This window comes from Leptonychotes weddellii, chromosome 1 (genome assembly GCF_054177405.1).
Source record: "Leptonychotes weddellii isolate Sample4059 chromosome 1, ASM5417740v2, whole genome shotgun sequence".
NCBI classification, from domain to species: domain Eukaryota; kingdom Metazoa; phylum Chordata; class Mammalia; order Carnivora; family Phocidae; genus Leptonychotes; species Leptonychotes weddellii.
In genome coordinates, this window is record NC_138369.1 from 127,543,514 (window position 1) to 127,560,264 (window position 16,751).

The window sequence follows — 16,751 nt, forward strand, 5'->3', positions numbered from 1 at the left end:
AGCCCATATCTCTCAGAGCTTCAGACTGCCTATTGAATGTCTCTGCCTGAATGGACCATAACTAAAATAAATTGGGCATTATCTTCTCCATCAAATCTGCCCTTCTCTATCTCAGTGAGTAGCAACAATATTTGCACACCTGATCAAGACATAAATCTAGACATCATCCTGGACTCCTTTCTCATCTCTCATACGCAAACACAATGTCCTAACGTTCTACCACTTAAATACCTTGATGCTATCCTACTTCTGACCATCATTCCCTCTCACCTGAGTTGCAGCAACCACCTTCTAAAGGACTATCCTGCTCCAATGAAGTTAATTGCATCAACACACTGCAATCAACATGTTCTTTAATAAGCAAAAATATGATCAAGATACACTAACTTCCTGATTAGCATTTTTTGATGGCTTTCTACTATCCTCAGTTTAAAAATCCTTAATGTGGGGGCACCTGGGTGGCTCAGGCAGTTAAGCGTCTGCCTTCGGCTCAGGTCATGATCCCAGGGTCCTGGGATCGAGCCCCATGTCGGACTCCCTGCTCAGCTGGGAGCCTGCTTCTCCTTCTCCCTCTGCTTGTGCTCTGTCAAATGAATAAATAAAATCTTTAATTAAAAAACAAAATAAAATCCTTAATGTGACTCAAAAGGCCCATGATCTCGCCCTTATTTATGCCCCCATCTTCACCATTCTACATTCTCACCTACATTTGGGCCTTTGTACATGCAGCTCTGTGCCTGAAATCCTTTTCTTAAACTCCTCTTCACCTTGATAATTCCCAAGTTGTCCTTCACCTGTCAGCTTAAACATTCCTCACCTTGGGAAGCCTTGCTTGCCCATGCAAGACGGAGAACTTTTTTATATACTCCCAAGATTAACTTCAATTATATCACTTAGTACACTGCAATTTAAGTGTCCATTTGTTCCATGAAGCAAAGATTGAGTCTTGTTCACCATCAAACTCCAAAACATAGCTTAAAGGATTAACAGGTTTAACCTTCTTCAAAAAGCAAGAAATTACAATATCTTGCAATTTGCAATTAACTTGTTCTTCAGTGATTACTCAGTCTGCCTAAAACCCATCCTGAAAATAATTGTTTTTAATAATTTCTGATCAAAGGGATAAACAAGAAGTCCATATAAAAACATTAATTCTTCTAAAAGTGTTTTGTAGAGAATATTACCCTCTAAATATGCGTATGTATGGAACTATTCAAATCACTGAGACATTATATAACATGGAGATACTTGCAAATAGAGTATTAAGTGAAAAAAGCCTTGGGTAAATTTCTAAAAGTGGAATTGCTGAAACAAATGTTTTTTTTGGTTTTTTGGGGTTTTTTTTTTTAAAGATTTTATTTATTTATTTGACAGAGAGAGACAGCGAGAGAGGGAACACAAGCAGGGGGAGTGGGAGAGAGAGAAGCAGGTTTCCCGCAGAGCAGGGAGCCCAATGCGGGGCTCGATCCCAGGACCCTGGGATCATGACCTGAGCCGAAGGCAGATGCCCCATGACCGAGCCACCCAGGCGCCCCTGAAACAAATGTTTTATGAGTATAAATATTTTAAGGGTTTGTTGTTGTTGTTGTTATACAGTGTCATATTATCTACTCTCCTAGCCCCCCACAAAGGCTGTATCAAATTATACTTCCACCAGCTACAGATGAGTATACCCATCTCTTTATATTCTGGGTATTAATCATTTTAATCTTTATCAATTGAACAATTTAAATTAATGGCATCTCCATGTTGATTTAATTTCCCATTTCATTAACAGGAAATATGAAAGGGATGCCTGGGTGGCTCAGCTGGTTAAGCATCTGACTTCGGCTAAGGTCATGATCTCAGGGTCTTGAGATCAAGCCCCTAGTCGGGCTCCCCACTCAGCGGGGAGTCTGCTTGTCCCTCTGGGTCTGCCCCTCCCCCTGCTCCTGTTTTCTCTCAAATAAAGAAATAAAATCATTTTTAAAAAGTAAATATGAAAAAAAATTAGATTTATAAGCCATCCACGTTCCTTTTTCAAATGCCTATTTATGATATTAGCTTATTTTCTAAGGTTGGTTTGCAATAAAAAAAAATTTAACAGCTTTATTGAGATAGAATTCAAATACAATACTCATTTAAAGGTGTGAGGTGATATAGCTCATCATGGTTTTGATTTCCAAATAAGGTCACATTCTGAGATACCAGAGATTAGTACTTCAACGTATCTTTTGGGAGAACACAATTTAACCCATAACAGATACTTTTGGGTAAGACAAATTACCAAAAAGTGGCAGTCAGAAAGGTCTTATGTAGGTGAATTATGTAATTATGTAACAACTTGAAGAACAAATAATTTCAAAATCAAATTACACCACAGCATGAAGAAAGAAGTAGGCATTTGGTTTTTTGGGTTTGTCCATCCATTTTATAGTGGGTGCCTGGGTGGCTCAGTCATTGGACGTCTGCCTTCAGCTCAGGTCATGATCCCAGGGTCCTGGGATTGAGCCCTGCATTGGGCTCCCTGCTCAGGTCATGATCCCAGGGTTCTGGGATCGAGCCCCACATCAGGGGAGCCTGCTTCTCCCTCTCCCACTCCCCCCTGCTTGTGTTCCTTCTCTCGCTATCTCTGTCAAATAAAATCAAATCTTAAAAAAAAAAAAGAATACAAAATAAAATAAATAAATAAAAGGCCAGTATGGGGCACCTGGGTGGCTCAGTTGGTTAGGTGGCTGACTCTTGGTTTCAGCTCAGGTTGTGATCTTGGAGTCATAGGATTGAGCCCCATGTTGGGCTCCGCGATCAGCAGAGTCGGCTTGGGATCTCTCTCCCCCTCTCCCTCTGCCCCTCTCCTTGCTCTCTCTCTCTCTCAAATAAATAAAGGGACACATGGGTAGCTCAGTCGGTTAAGTATCTGCCTTCGGCTCAGGTCATGATACCAGGGTCCTGGGATCGAGTTCCGCATCAGGCTCCTTGCTCAACAGGGAACCTGCTTCTCCCTCTCCCTCTCTCTCTCCCTGCCACTCCCCCTTCTTGCTCTCGCTCTCTCTCTCTGTCAAATAAATAAAAAAAATCTTTAAAAAGTCAGTATAACATTATTACCAAAACCTAAGACAGAACAATTGTTCATTATAACTTATGAATATCAATGCAAAATTACAAATAAAATATTAACAAAATCCTATGTTTTTAAAAATTATAACCAAAAGAAGATTTATGACTGTAATAATATTTAAATATTAAGATATCTATTAATTTAATTTACTATGGTAGTAAGTCAAAGAAAAGCAAAATGATTCTACTATAGACTGAACATCTGTATTCCTCCAAAATTCGTATGTTCAAACTCTAATCTCCAAAGTGATCATATTTGGAGGTAGGGACTTTGGGAGGTAGAGTTATACTATGTCACGAGGGTGGAGCTCCCATGACAGAATTAGTTCCCTTATAAGGAGATGGAGGGACCACAGCTTTCTCTTTACACCAGGAAGAAGGTCCTCATCAAGAACTCAACCATGCTGACACACTGATCTTGGACTTCCAGCCTCCAGAACTGTGAGAAATAAATGTTTGCTGCTTAAGCCACTCAGTCTCTGGTATTATGATATGGCAGTCCAAACTGACTAAGCCAGTCTCAAATGATAAAAAGGCATTAAACAAAATTAAACATCCATTCCTGATCTAAAACCCTATTTATTTAAAAATAAAGGGGCGCCTGGGTGGCTCAGTTGGTTAAGCAACTGCCTTCGGCTCAGGTCATGATCCTGGAGTCCCAGGATCGAGTCCCACATCGGGCTCCCTGCTCAGCAGGGAGTCTGCTTCTCCCTCTGACCCTCCTCCCTCTCATGCTCTCTGTCTCTCATTGTCTCTCTCGCAAATAAATAAAATCTTAAAAAAAAAAAAATTAAAAAAAAAAAGGGTGTTTAAAAAATAAATAAATAAATAAATAAATAAAATAAAAAGTTACTTTTTTAAGATGATACACATACACACCCAGAAAAGCAAGAAAGCACTATTTGGTTCAACTAGTCCTCCCTCATTTTTCTTCTCTTGTTGAAGCAAAATTTAACAATATTTTCTAAAATTTTAGGTGTATATTCTCTTTGACCCAATTATGATCCTTTTTAGGTATTTATGCTACAGATGCAACAAGGCAAATATACCAGGAGTACGAAAGGAAGCTCTTAAAAAATAAACAAAAACAACTAAAAATGAAAAACCCATCAGGCAACTAGTTATTCAAATTATTATTCAATAATTAGTACACTGTCATTTAAAGAGTATGCAGCCTTCTAAAACTAATGATGTAATGTATGGGGATTAACATAAGAATAAAAAAAAAAAAAAAAAGAGTATGCAGCCATTTAACCATCTGAGCCACCCAGGCGCCCGAGTATGCAGCCATTTAAAGAATAAGGCAGATCTCTATGTCCTGACAAAGAAATATGGATATTATTGTTAAGTGAAAAAAGGCAAGGTGCAGCAGACTGAATAGGATCTGGTGTCATTCATGCAAGAAAAATATATATGTTAGCATAAACAAAGCAAAATGTCTGAAAACATAAACACTAAGTTGCTGGCAGTATGAGTTTATTTTAAATGTTTGTATTGTATTATTTTTCTAATATAAACTGTACAAAAAACTAAAACTTGTACAAAAAAATAAAGCTTCCTAATTTAAGACAGAAGAATGAAAAGAGCATTGCACGTAAAAGTTTGTAGTGCCATGGCAATGTTTAGGTGACACACACAAAAAAATTAGAAGACAAAGGAGGAAGTAAAAAAGGCCTTATTAGCAAAGTATACCTCAAAGGCAATGTAAAGACAGAGAATTTTTGCATATAAAAGTAAAAATGATGAAAGAGGTATCTTAGGAAATATTATTAATACACTACAATAACAATACCTGGTAGCACTGGGTTGGGCAGGAACAGGTTATCTAGCAAAGTCATATAATGAGGTTGTCTGTGATGGGGGTTATGGAGATGGATCTGAGGTATGACACAATACTTTTGTTATTAATGACTGGGATATTAATGTTATCACATCACTTGCCTGGTAAAAACACTTTAGTGGCTATCCATTGCAATTGTAAATGATTTACTTGTTCCAGAGAAACAGAATAAGGAGGAATGGGGTTATAGATAGCCAGTTGGGAAAACTGCCTTGCCTAAAAGCATTAGGTTTAAAAAACCAAGGAGAGGGGTGCCTGGCTGGCTCAGTCAGTAGAGTACGCAACTCCTGATCTTGAGGTTGTAAGATCGAACCCCATGATGAGTGTAGAGATTACTTAAAAATAAAATCTTAAAAAATAAAAAACAAGAACTGACAATCACTATGCTTTATCTATTTACATACATTAAAGAAGAATTCTGACACTGTTAGAGTGGTAGACCTTGAGTAAAGGTTCAGATCCAATCACCTAAAAAGGCTTTTCAAACTACCGCTGCCCCCAAAGTTCTGATTCAGTAGGTCTGGATATGAGTCCAAGCAAAGGTACTGTGGAAAAAGCTTCCCAGGTCATTCTGATGTGCACCTCTGGTTAAAAACTGCTTATCTGACTACACGGGTGGCTTCCCAAATTATCAATGAAACATTAAAAGAAAAAGAAAAAGAAAACGAAAACATTCTTAATATAGAGGACAAAGACCTTGAACTAAGTCATCTGTTAACTTACTTTCTTAGAATCAAATGCTACCTTCTAACATTGTCATATTTTTACTTCAATGACTACTACCAGCACCTGTGACCAGAATGCAGCTGCTGGATTCAAATCAAAAGAGATGCCATTGTTTATATCTCTTGGAATCATAGTAAAGGGGTACTAATAATGCATTAATGCTGTATTCATAGGGAAGATTACACATAATTTACACAATAGCTGATTGATAAGCAAGAAATCTCCACAACAGCATTCTGCAACTGTGAATGGTGGTTTGAATTAAAATTTTGTAATTTGTACAGAATTTTTCTATGGTCATAGCTAGACTTCTGCCATACTTAAAAGATGGCAGTTTTTAAATAAATACTGTAAGAACAATATTATTTCTTAATATCCTAAAATGCTGGATTATTCTCAAGAGATTCAGGAACATATGATTTTTGCTAATTCTTTTTCTAGGCTAATATTTACAAATAAGTTTCTTTAAAAAAAGGGGGGGAGCACCTGGGTGGCTCAGTAAGTCAAGCATCTGCCTTCAGCTTGGGTCATGATCCCAGGGTCCTGGGATCGAGCCCGGCATCTGGCTCCTTGCTGGCAGGGAGCCTACTTCCTCTCCCTCTCCCTCTCCCCTGCTAGTGCTCTCTCTCTCTCTCTCACTCTTTCTCTCAAATAAACAAAAAAATAAAATCTTAAAAAAAAAAACTTTAAAAAAAAAAAACAAAGAAGTTTCTTTGATATATATCTTGACACTATATATAAAGAACTCCCCTTTGGAGGGGGAGATGAACCATGAGAGACTATGGACTCTGAGAAACTGAGGGTTCTAGAGAGGAGGGGGGTGGGGGGATGGGCTAGCCTGGTGATGGGTATTGAGGAGGGCACGTACTGAATGGAGCACTGCGTGTTATACGCAAACAATGAATCATGGAACACTACATCAAAAGCTAATGGTGTAATGTATGGTGATTAACATAACATAATTAAAAAAAAAAAAAAAAGAACACCTCTGGAAAGTAAAAAAAGTTTAAAATACCAGACAACTTTCACATGCAAATTAACCCTTCTAGTTCATTTTTCAATTCAAAAAATGAAATGTTGGTGGTTATGACTTTTTAACCTCTTATGAAACAAATAATACACACATACCCATCACCTAGTTTCAGCAACTGAAACAAGGCTATTCTTATTTCTTATAGTCCTATCCCTTTCCTGTTGATGTACTTTATTTTTTTTGTTGTTTTTTGTTTTTGTTTGTTTTTTTTTTTTTTAAAGATTTTATTTATTTATTTGACAGAGAAAGACACAGCGAGAGAGGGAACACAAACGGGGAGTGGGAGAGGGAGAAGTAGACTCCCCGCCGAGCAGGAAGCCCGATGCGGGACTCGATCCCGGGACTCCAGGATCATGACCTGAGCCGAAGGCAGTCGCTTAACCAACTGAGCCACCCAGGCGCCCTCCTGTTGATGTACTTTAAAGCAAATCCCAGATGTTGTACTTTATTGATCTTTAACAGATAAGAAATTTTAATGGGCTCTCTTTATCATTATTACACGTAACAATAATTCCTTCAAATATCTCATACCCATTTCATGTTTGACTTTCCCAGATTGTCTCAAAAATGTATTTTTTTACACTTTTGTTCAAGGCTATCTCATTTTGTACCAAATTGTGATATACTAAAATATTTTGCCTCAAAAGTTAATGTTATATATACTATCCAAATTTGAACATGTCAAATGTCTTTTAAGAGCTTCCCACTGTTTCTATGATGATCCACCAAAGTCTTTAACATGATAGAAAATCTTGCATGATTTGGCCCTCACCCAAATCAAGGCCTCAGAGATGACTAAGATCTCTCCTAGCTCCATAACAATCCAGTACTTTCTTAATGGTTAATTCATCCCAGTGAAAGATGATGGATTAAAAGAATCAAAAATGTATAGTCAGCTACAGGTAATGAAAAACCAACCCACTGCATAAACCTTGATTAGATGCTAGGGAAAAAAAATTACTTATACAAGGCATTATTGGTACAGTTGGGATAATCTGAACATGTAATCACTATTAGTGTTATAAATGTGGCTATGGTGCAGAATGTCCTTATTTTGCATGCATGCCAAACTTTCAAATGATTTAAAAAATGTACGTGCTATGTATATATACATGTATGTGTGTGTGTAAGAGCAAACAAATATGCCAAAATATTAACAACTGATGAATCTAGATGAAGGTTAGATTGATGTTCACTGTATGATCCCTTCAACTCTTAAGTTTGAATAATTTTTTTTTTTAAAGATTTTATTTATTTATTTGACAGAGAGAGAGAGAGAGACAGCAAGAGAGGGAACACAAGCAGGGGGGGAGTGAGAGAGGGAGAAGCAGGCTTACCGCTGATCAGGGAGCCCAATGCAGGGCTCAATCTCAGGACCCCAGGATCATGACCTGAACAGACGCTTAATGACTCAGCCACCCAGGCATCCCAATTTTGAATAATTCTTAAATAAAAAGCTGTGGGGGTGTTTGATATTCACAAATCAATCAACATGATACATCACATCAATAAGAGAAATGATAAAAACCATATGATCATTTCAATAGATGCAGAAAAAGCATTTGACAAAATACAGTATCTATTCATGATAAAAACCCTCAACAAAGTAGGTTTAGAGGGAACATATCTCAATATAATAAAGCCCATATATAACAAACCCATAACTAACATCATACTCAATAGGGAAAAACTGACAAGAGTTTCCCCCAAGATCAGGAAGACAAGGATGTCCACTCTCACCACTTTTATTCAACACAGTACTGGAAGTCCTAGCCGCAGCAATCAGACAAGGAATAAGGGCAACTGGGTGGCTCAGTCAGTTGAGTGTCTGACTCCTGATTTTGGCTCAGGTAATGATCTCAGAGCGTGAGATTGAGCCCCGCAGGAGTCTCCAAACTGGGGGGTGGAGCCTGCTTAAGATTCTCTCTCTCCCTCTCCTTCTGCTCCTCCCCCACTTGCTCTCTTATTCTCGCTCTTAAAAAAAGAAAAAGAAATAAAAGACATCCAATTTGGTAAGGAAGAAGTAAAACTTTCACTATGTGCAGATGACATGATACTGTATATAGAAAAACCTAAACACCACCAAAAAACTATGAGAATAAATGAATTCAGTAAGGTTGCAGGACACAAAAATCAATGTAGAGAAATCAGTTCCATTTCTATACTAATAATAATGCAGCAGAAATTAAGAAAATAATCCCATAAACAACTGCACCAAAAATAATAAAATCCCTAGGAATAAACTTAAGCAAAAAGGTGAAAGACTTGAACTCTGAAAACTATAATAGACATTGATGAATTAAAGATGACACAAACAAATGGAAAGATATTCCATGCTCATGGATTAAAAGAGAACAAATATTGTTAAAATATCCATACCACCCAAAGCAATCTATAGATTCCATGGAATCTCTATCAAAGTACCAAGAGCACTTTTCACACAACTAAAACGAACAATCCTAAAATTTGTATGGAACCACAAAAGACCTCGAATAGCCAAAACAATCTTGAAAAAGAAAAACAAAACTGGAGGTATCACAATCCCAGATTTCAAGTTATATTACAAAGCTATAATAATCAAAACAGCATGATACTGGCACAAAAATAGACATATAGATCAATGGAAAAGAATAGAAATCCCAGAAGTAAACCCACAAGTATACGGTCAATTAACCTTTGACAAAGGAAGCAAGAAGATGCAATGGGGAAAAAGACGGTCTCCTCAACAAATGGTGCTGGGAAAACTGAACAGCTACATGCAAAAGAATGAAACTGGACCACTTTCTTATACCACACACAAAAATAAACTCAGAGTGGAGTAAGGACCTAAATGTGACACCTGAAACCATAAAAATCCTAGAGGAGAGCACAGGCAGTAATTTCTCTGATACTGGCCATAGCAGCATTTTTCTAGACATGTCTCCTGAAGCAAGGGAAACACAAGCAAAAATAAACTACTGGGACTACATCAGTGTAAAAAGCTTCTGCACAGAAAAGGAAACAACCAACAAAACTAAAAGATAACTTACAGAATGGGAGAAGATATTTTCAAATTACATACCCGATAAAGGGTTAGTATCCCAAATATATAAAGAACTTATACAACTCAACATCAAAAACCCAAATCATCCAATTAAAAATGGGTAGAAGACATGAACAGACATTTCTCCAAAGAAGACATACAGATGACCAACAGACACATGAAAAGATGCTCAATATCACTCATTATCAGGGAAATGCAAATTGAGACCACAATGAGATATCACCTCACACCTGTAAGAATAGCTAAAATCAAAAACACAAGAAACAGGGGCGCCTGGGTGGCTCAGATGGTTAAGCGTCTGCCTTCGGCTCAGGTCATGATCCCAGGGTCCTGGGATCGAGTCCCGCATCGGGCTCCCTGCTCCTTGGGAGCCTGCTTCTCCCTCTGCCTCTCTCTCTCTCTGTCTCTCATGAATAAATAAATAAAATCTTAAAAAAAAAAAAAAAAAAACACAAGAAACAAGTGTTGGTGAGGATGTGGAAGAGAAAGGAACCCTTGTGCACTGTTAGTGGGGATGCAAACATTCTACTTGCACAATCTTTTCTATATATAAACAATCTGATAAATATCCTTGTTCATGTAATTTTGCACATTTTTCTTATTATTCCTGAGAAGAAATTCCTAGATATAAAAACTCTGAAGCAAAGTATGTATTTTTAAGTTCTGAGATATTTTACTACTTTGTCCTTTGAAAAAGCTCTACCAAACTACACTCTTTCCAACAGTATGAGGACTGTTTCCCTAAACTTTCCCAGTAGTGGGAACTCTTAAAATTGAAGTCTGACAGAAAAATCTGCTTGCTTTAGCTTTACATATATCTCACTGCATCTTAATTTTCCTCATAATGATTTCTAAGACACTTTTGGACACAATGTGCAGCAGACTGTATTTTCCAAAGATGGCCACACTGGGTCATCTGTTACATGACCTTGCCATTCCCCCAGCAAGATATAAAGTCTATTTCTCTACTCCCTTGAATCCGGGTGACCCCTGTGACTACTCTAAAAGAACATGATAGAAATGATGTGTCTCTTCCAAACTTAGCCTTTAACTGGCCTGCTAGCGTCAACTTCCTATCTTTTAAAAATAAGCTGCCAAGGGGCACCTGCCTGGGTTAGTAGGAAAAGGATGCTACTCTTGATCTCAAGGTTGTGAGTTCCAGCCCCACACTGGGTGTAGAGATTACTAAAAAAAATAAACAAACAAAAAATGAGTGGCCATGTAAGTGCAATTACCCTAACACTAACATGCTGTGAGAAGCCTGACCACAAGGAAAAGCTCTGAAGGATGAAATGGCATGTAAAGAGAAGACAGAAAGACCAAGAAGAGCCAGAGCATCAGATGTGAAAGTGGATCTAACAGCCTCTGCCACCCAGCTTTCAGAACATGATCACAGATGAACAATCCAGCCAAAACCATTCCAAACTCCTGACCTACAAACCTTGAGCAAAATAAAATGGTTATTTTTTTAAAATAAGTGTTTCAAGTAACTAAGTTTTAGACTGATTTGTTACAGAAGAACAGATAAACTAGGACACGATTTAAAGTAACTTCTGAGGGTGCCTGGATGGCTTAGTCGGTTGAGCATCTGACTCTAGGTTTCAGCTCAGGTCATGATCTCCTCGTTGTGGGATCGAGCCCCACATCAGGCTCCTCACTGAACAGGGAGTCTGCTTGAGATTCTCTTGCTCCCTCTCCCCCTGCCCCCCCAAAGTAAATCTTTTTTTTTAAGATTTTATTTATTTATTTGACAGAGAGAGACACGGTGAGAGAGGGAACACAAGCAGGGGGAGTGGGAGAGGGAGAAGCAGATTTCCTGCTGAGCAGGGAGCCCGATACGGGGCTCGATCCCAGGACCCTGGGATCATGACCTGAGCCAAAGGCAGACGCTTAATGACTGAGGCACCCAGGAGCCCCAAAAGTAAATAAATCTTTTTTTAAATAAATCTTTAAAAAACAAAGTAACCACTGATAAAAATTTTAAGATCATTTATCTCCAAATAAGCATGCACTTCAAAACCTATCTTAGAAAAACACACTTACTCCAGTGATTTCTCAATTGCTATAAGCATCTTTAAGAACAACTCTTTTATAGTTTTTTATAGCTTTTAAGGAGCTTTAGTTACTTTTTTTTCAAATATCTCATTCTGATTCATGTGATCCAGGGACAACAATTTCAAAAGGACTTAGATTTTATAAGTACACAATCAACTGAAAAATTAAGAGTTTATCAATATGACAGGATATGACACCCCTGATGACATATTTTTTCCTTTTAAAAATTTTTTTTAATTTAAATTCAATTAATTAACATATAGTGTATTATTAGTTTCAGAGATAGAGTTCAGTGATTCAGCAGTCTCATACAACATCTGGTGCTCATTACATCACATTCCCTCCTCAATGTCCATCACCCAGTTACCCCAGCGCCCCACCCTCCTCCCCTTCAGCAACCCTCAGTTTGTTTCCTATGATTAAGGGTCTCTTATGGTTTGTCTCACTCTCTGATTTCGTCTTTTTTTTTTTTTTTTTGGTCTATTCAGGTTTTCTATTTCTTCTTGAGTTGGTTTCAACAGATTGCATCTTTCTAGGAATATATATCCATTTCATCTAGCTTATTCTCATATAATTATTCACAGTATTCTCTTATAACCCTTTGTATTTCTGTAGGACAATCCCAATGTCCTCCCTTTCATTCCTGAATCCAGTAATTTGAGTCTTCTTTTTTTCTTGGTCAGTCTAGCTAAAGATTTGTCGATCTTATTGATCTTTCTGAAAAACAAATCTTTGGTTCCATGACTTTTTCTACTGTCCCATTCTCTATTTTTTATTTCTGCTCTAGTCTTTTTTATTTCCTCCCTCTTCCTGCTTTACGATCAGTTTGCTAGCTCCTCTTTCTAGTGTCTTAAGATAGATGGTTTGATCATGATTTGAGAAGATTTTAACACAGGTGTTTGAAGATATACATATCACTCTAGGCACTACTTTAGCTACATCCCATAAGTTTTGGTATGTGATTTTGGTTTCATTGGTCAGAAAGTATTTTCTAATTGCCCTGCTAATCTACAAATGAAAAACCTTCAGAATGGTACACAGTAAACACTGTTAAGGATAAAACATAAATGTGTATCAGGTAAAGACTAAAGTTTTGAAGACTTGTAATGCCAATATTTTTATATTTGAACATTGCTTAGATCAAAAATGTTTCACAATTCAGAAAGTGCAAATTCAACTTTTTTTTTTAATATTCACTCCTGCATGAACCATAGTATGTTTAAATAAAGGAAAAGCACAATTTTTTTAATTCTATAAAATTCTAAAGAGCAACTACATATACAGTTTAGAGTCCAAACAAATTCAAACTTCTTCAAACAAATATTGGTCAAAATGGAAAATTCCAATTTAAAAAAAAGTATGCTTTGACACATGTACTTTCTTGTAGATTTTTAGATGAACAAGATTTTGACCTTTAGACTAGTTTTTAAAAAACTAAAAAGGTAATTTTTAGTCACAAAATTATACAACAAAATGTGCCTTCCAATCTAAAAACAAAACAAACAAAAAAATGTCCATTGGAATGTAAAAGTAACCATAGGCTTTATTTGCATTACTAAAGACAATGTTGCAATAGCAACATCCTTCTCTCCCTATTTCAACCAATCCCCCTCCTATTTTCCTTACCGACTTAGCAGGAAAATTAATGTTTAGAACTTGAACACTGGTAAATTTTTCTTCAGCAAGATCTGCCTTCTGCAACAATTCTACAGCACCCAAGGCAGTTATGTCCCCATGCCAGACTTAAATGCCATAATATTCATTTATAAAGGAAAAATAAAAGAATTAGTTTTAAAACATCACAACAGATCAGAACACTACAAGGAATAATAGTGCAGCTGCCTTGCTATCAAAAAGCAAAAACAGGGCCCCTGGGTGGCTCAGTCAGTTAACTGTCTGCCTTAGGCTCAGGTCATGTTCTCAGGGTCCTGGGATCCAGCCCCAGTTGGGGGGTAGGGGTTGGCCCTTGCTCAGCAGGGAGCCTGCTTCTCCCTCTCCCTCCCCGCCCCCCGCTCGTTTTCTCTCTCTCTCAAATAAATAAAATCTTTTTTTTAAGATTTTATTTATTTGAGAGAGAGAGCACAGAGGGAAAATGAGAGGGAGAAGCAGACTCCCCGCTGAGCAGAAAGCCCGATGCAGGCTTGATCCCAGGACCCAGAGATCATGACCTGAGCTGAAGGCAGAAGCTTAACCAACTGAGCCACCCAGGCGCCCCATCAAATAAATAAAATCTTTTAAAAAAGATTTTTTAAAAAGCAAAACCAAAAACAAAACAATTAATAGGCCCACCCCTCACAAATTTTCTATTCTAATATGAGAGTTTCAATATATCATTCACAACATGCAGATACTCTTAAAAGTCAAGTTTCTCTTATACATAAAGCATATGGATAAAAGAATTCTAAAATATTCTTTTCAAATGCTATACAAACTTACATAGTAATGGGGTTATAGAAAGACTGGAAAAATTAGGAATGTGAGCGATGAGACCTTTATTTCTTGGCATACTTCCCTCTATTGCAAATCTAATCTAGTTCCAAAAATGTATACCAGATATTGGAGTTATCTGAATCAATTTCTCTTCCCAATTTGCAGCCAACAATAATTGGAATACTGGAAGCAACTCTTTGAAAAATCTTTAATACTGAATTAAAATAGAATAGATATTATATTCAAGTTTAACAAAGTTCACTATCATATTCCATATAACTTAATCAGTATCTTTCCCTCTTATTTTATATTCAATGATTCCTTTATTTCAAAAACAAAGACATCACATGGTTTGTGAACAACACCAGTGACTACAAGTATTTCCATATCACTTCTCTCAACTTGTTTAAAAAAATCCAACTTAAAATGTGAAACAAATTGAATATAAAGCCACATTCTCTAGAGGGAAAATGCTGTGTTACTTCATTAAAAAAACAAATAGCCAAGTCATATAAATAAAAATTCACAAAAAGCAGAATTTTCTGAGGTACACTTTAAAAATTACTTCATTTGCCACACAGTCTGGACTCTACCCTGCAAAGCTGTCCTAGGCAATCCATGTGTGTCCCCTTTGGGTCCTTTTAATTCACACGGAGCACAAAACTTTCAAAAACTAGTATCAACAAGAGCAATCAAACCAGATGCAGCTTTTTACTAAGCTCCAAATAAAATTAACACCCTCCTCAAAAAAAAGCAAGTCAAAAAAAAAAAAGTTCTTAAATTTTCTCTTAGGAGTTCCTCAGTTTTACAATTCTTTGCTTTTCAGTGAAAAGAGAATGGGAAATCAGTGATAAGAATGAGAACAGTTAGTTCCCAGGAAAAGGATGCAAGAATTTACAACTCAGGGTTGGCCTAGAGATCAGCAGGCAAATACACACCAAGGCTCAGAGAAAGCTTTCAAGAAATGTCATTATCGAAGGCAAGTCGTAAGGCCTCTTATTTTAAGGCCTAAGGACAGCCCTATACATGCACCGTAAAATACAACCTATCAAAACTATTCTCCAAAAACAATTCAGGAGTTTCCCAAGATGCCCGAAGTAAAGGGCAAGTACTCTGGACACCCTCAGGACTGCCGCCTCTCACATGGGAGGGAGGCCAGCCCCTGTGAATCCGAGTGCCACCACGTCAGTTTATGTGACAGATCCACTGGGAGCATCCGACTGTGATCCGGGGCCCTCCCGGGCCGACGCTGCTGGAAGAGGAACATATATGCAATCTTCAGGGCCCTCCTACTTCCGTTCTCAAAACAGAAATGCACTGTTTTCTCCTAGTCCTCATCCCTCAGCCCAGCGCCTCTCAACTGCGGGGAGAGCTCAAGTGGAAAGAAAAGCAGACAGTCTCCGACCAGGGTCGACAGAATGCGGTTGGTCAAAGTACTCCCACCCGCGACTCCGGGGGCAAAGCGACCGCCAGCGCCTCCCTGAGCGCCCCCCCCGGCAGGGGACGCAAGCAGCAGCAGTCCCAGGTCGCCCCACTCCTTCCTCCCCGGGTAAGGGGAGCGGAAAAGCGCAAAGAGGAACTAAGTGAACTGCAAGAGGGTGCCCTGCAAGCTCCTCAAAGAGGGGGTGGGGCGGGAGTGGAAACGAAGACGGAGCGGAAGGAAGGGGCAAGGAGCAGCCAGAGGAGGGGGACGAGAGCGCGCGCCCGCAAAGGGCACGACTCTCCGGGGACGCGGCTGCACCCTGGTTCCTCGAAGCGGACGGGTGCTCCCGGCCTCCGGGGCGCTCCTCCCCGGGCAGAGGACGAGGAAGCGAGATGAGGAGGCGACGTCCCCCTCCCGGCCCAGCCTCAGCCCTCAGCAAGGGTCGGTCGGGCTGCAGTGCCCTCGCCGGGTCCGGAGCTGCGACAACGGTCGCTGGCCTCGTCGGAAGACGCGGACTGCGGGGCCCTCTGCGCGCTCAGCGGGCCGGCTTTCGCGCCCCCACCACCGGGGGAGGCAGCTCCGGGGTGACCGCAGCCCGGCGCCCGGCGGCCTCGCCGGTTACCTGAAGCGGGGCGAGTCCTTCAGACACTCTTCGAAATCCACCGTCATCTTCATCCTGCCTCCGCCTCGCCTCGAAGGCGGCGCTGGAAGAGCCTAGAGAGCCGCGGGAGCGGCTGCGCCGGGGACCCAGACAGCGACGGCGGGCGCACGGCCGCGACTAGCGCTGCGCGGAGGTGCGGAGGGCGCCTCGCCCGCTGGTCATAGCAGCCGCGAAGACGGTGGCGGCAGCGGCGGCTCGTCAGGCCCCAGTCCGGCCCCTCTTCCTCCCGCCTCCAGCCGAGCGCCGGTCACAGGGAAACCGCCCGGGAGTGACAGCCTCCGCCAGCCAGCCACGAACCCGGCGGCCAATGGGAGGGGCTTCCGGCAGCACCGCCTGCGGGCGCTCCGGCAACGCACCTGAGCGACGGTAGCTCGAGCCAATGAACAGCGCGACCGTGGGTGCCTCCTTGCCACAAGCGTCCCCGAGGACCAACCGGGATGCGCA

General features: G+C 39.8%; 1 protein-coding gene across 4 annotated transcripts in view; it reads right to left on the reverse strand.

Moving 5' to 3' along the window:
- ACAP2 (ArfGAP with coiled-coil, ankyrin repeat and PH domains 2) overlaps window positions 1–16,522 on the reverse strand; it is a 126,560-nt gene extending 110,038 nt beyond the window's left edge. For all 4 annotated transcript variants that reach the window (XM_081831837.1, XM_081831832.1, XM_081831835.1 and 1 more), the window contains exon 1: window positions 16,269–16,522. In XM_081831837.1, the coding sequence (XP_081687963.1) occupies window positions 16,269–16,321 (53 nt within the window). In that variant the 5' untranslated portion in view covers window positions 16,322–16,522. The remainder of the gene's footprint in view (window positions 1–16,268) is intronic.
- Window positions 16,523–16,751: the final 229 nt, after the last annotated feature.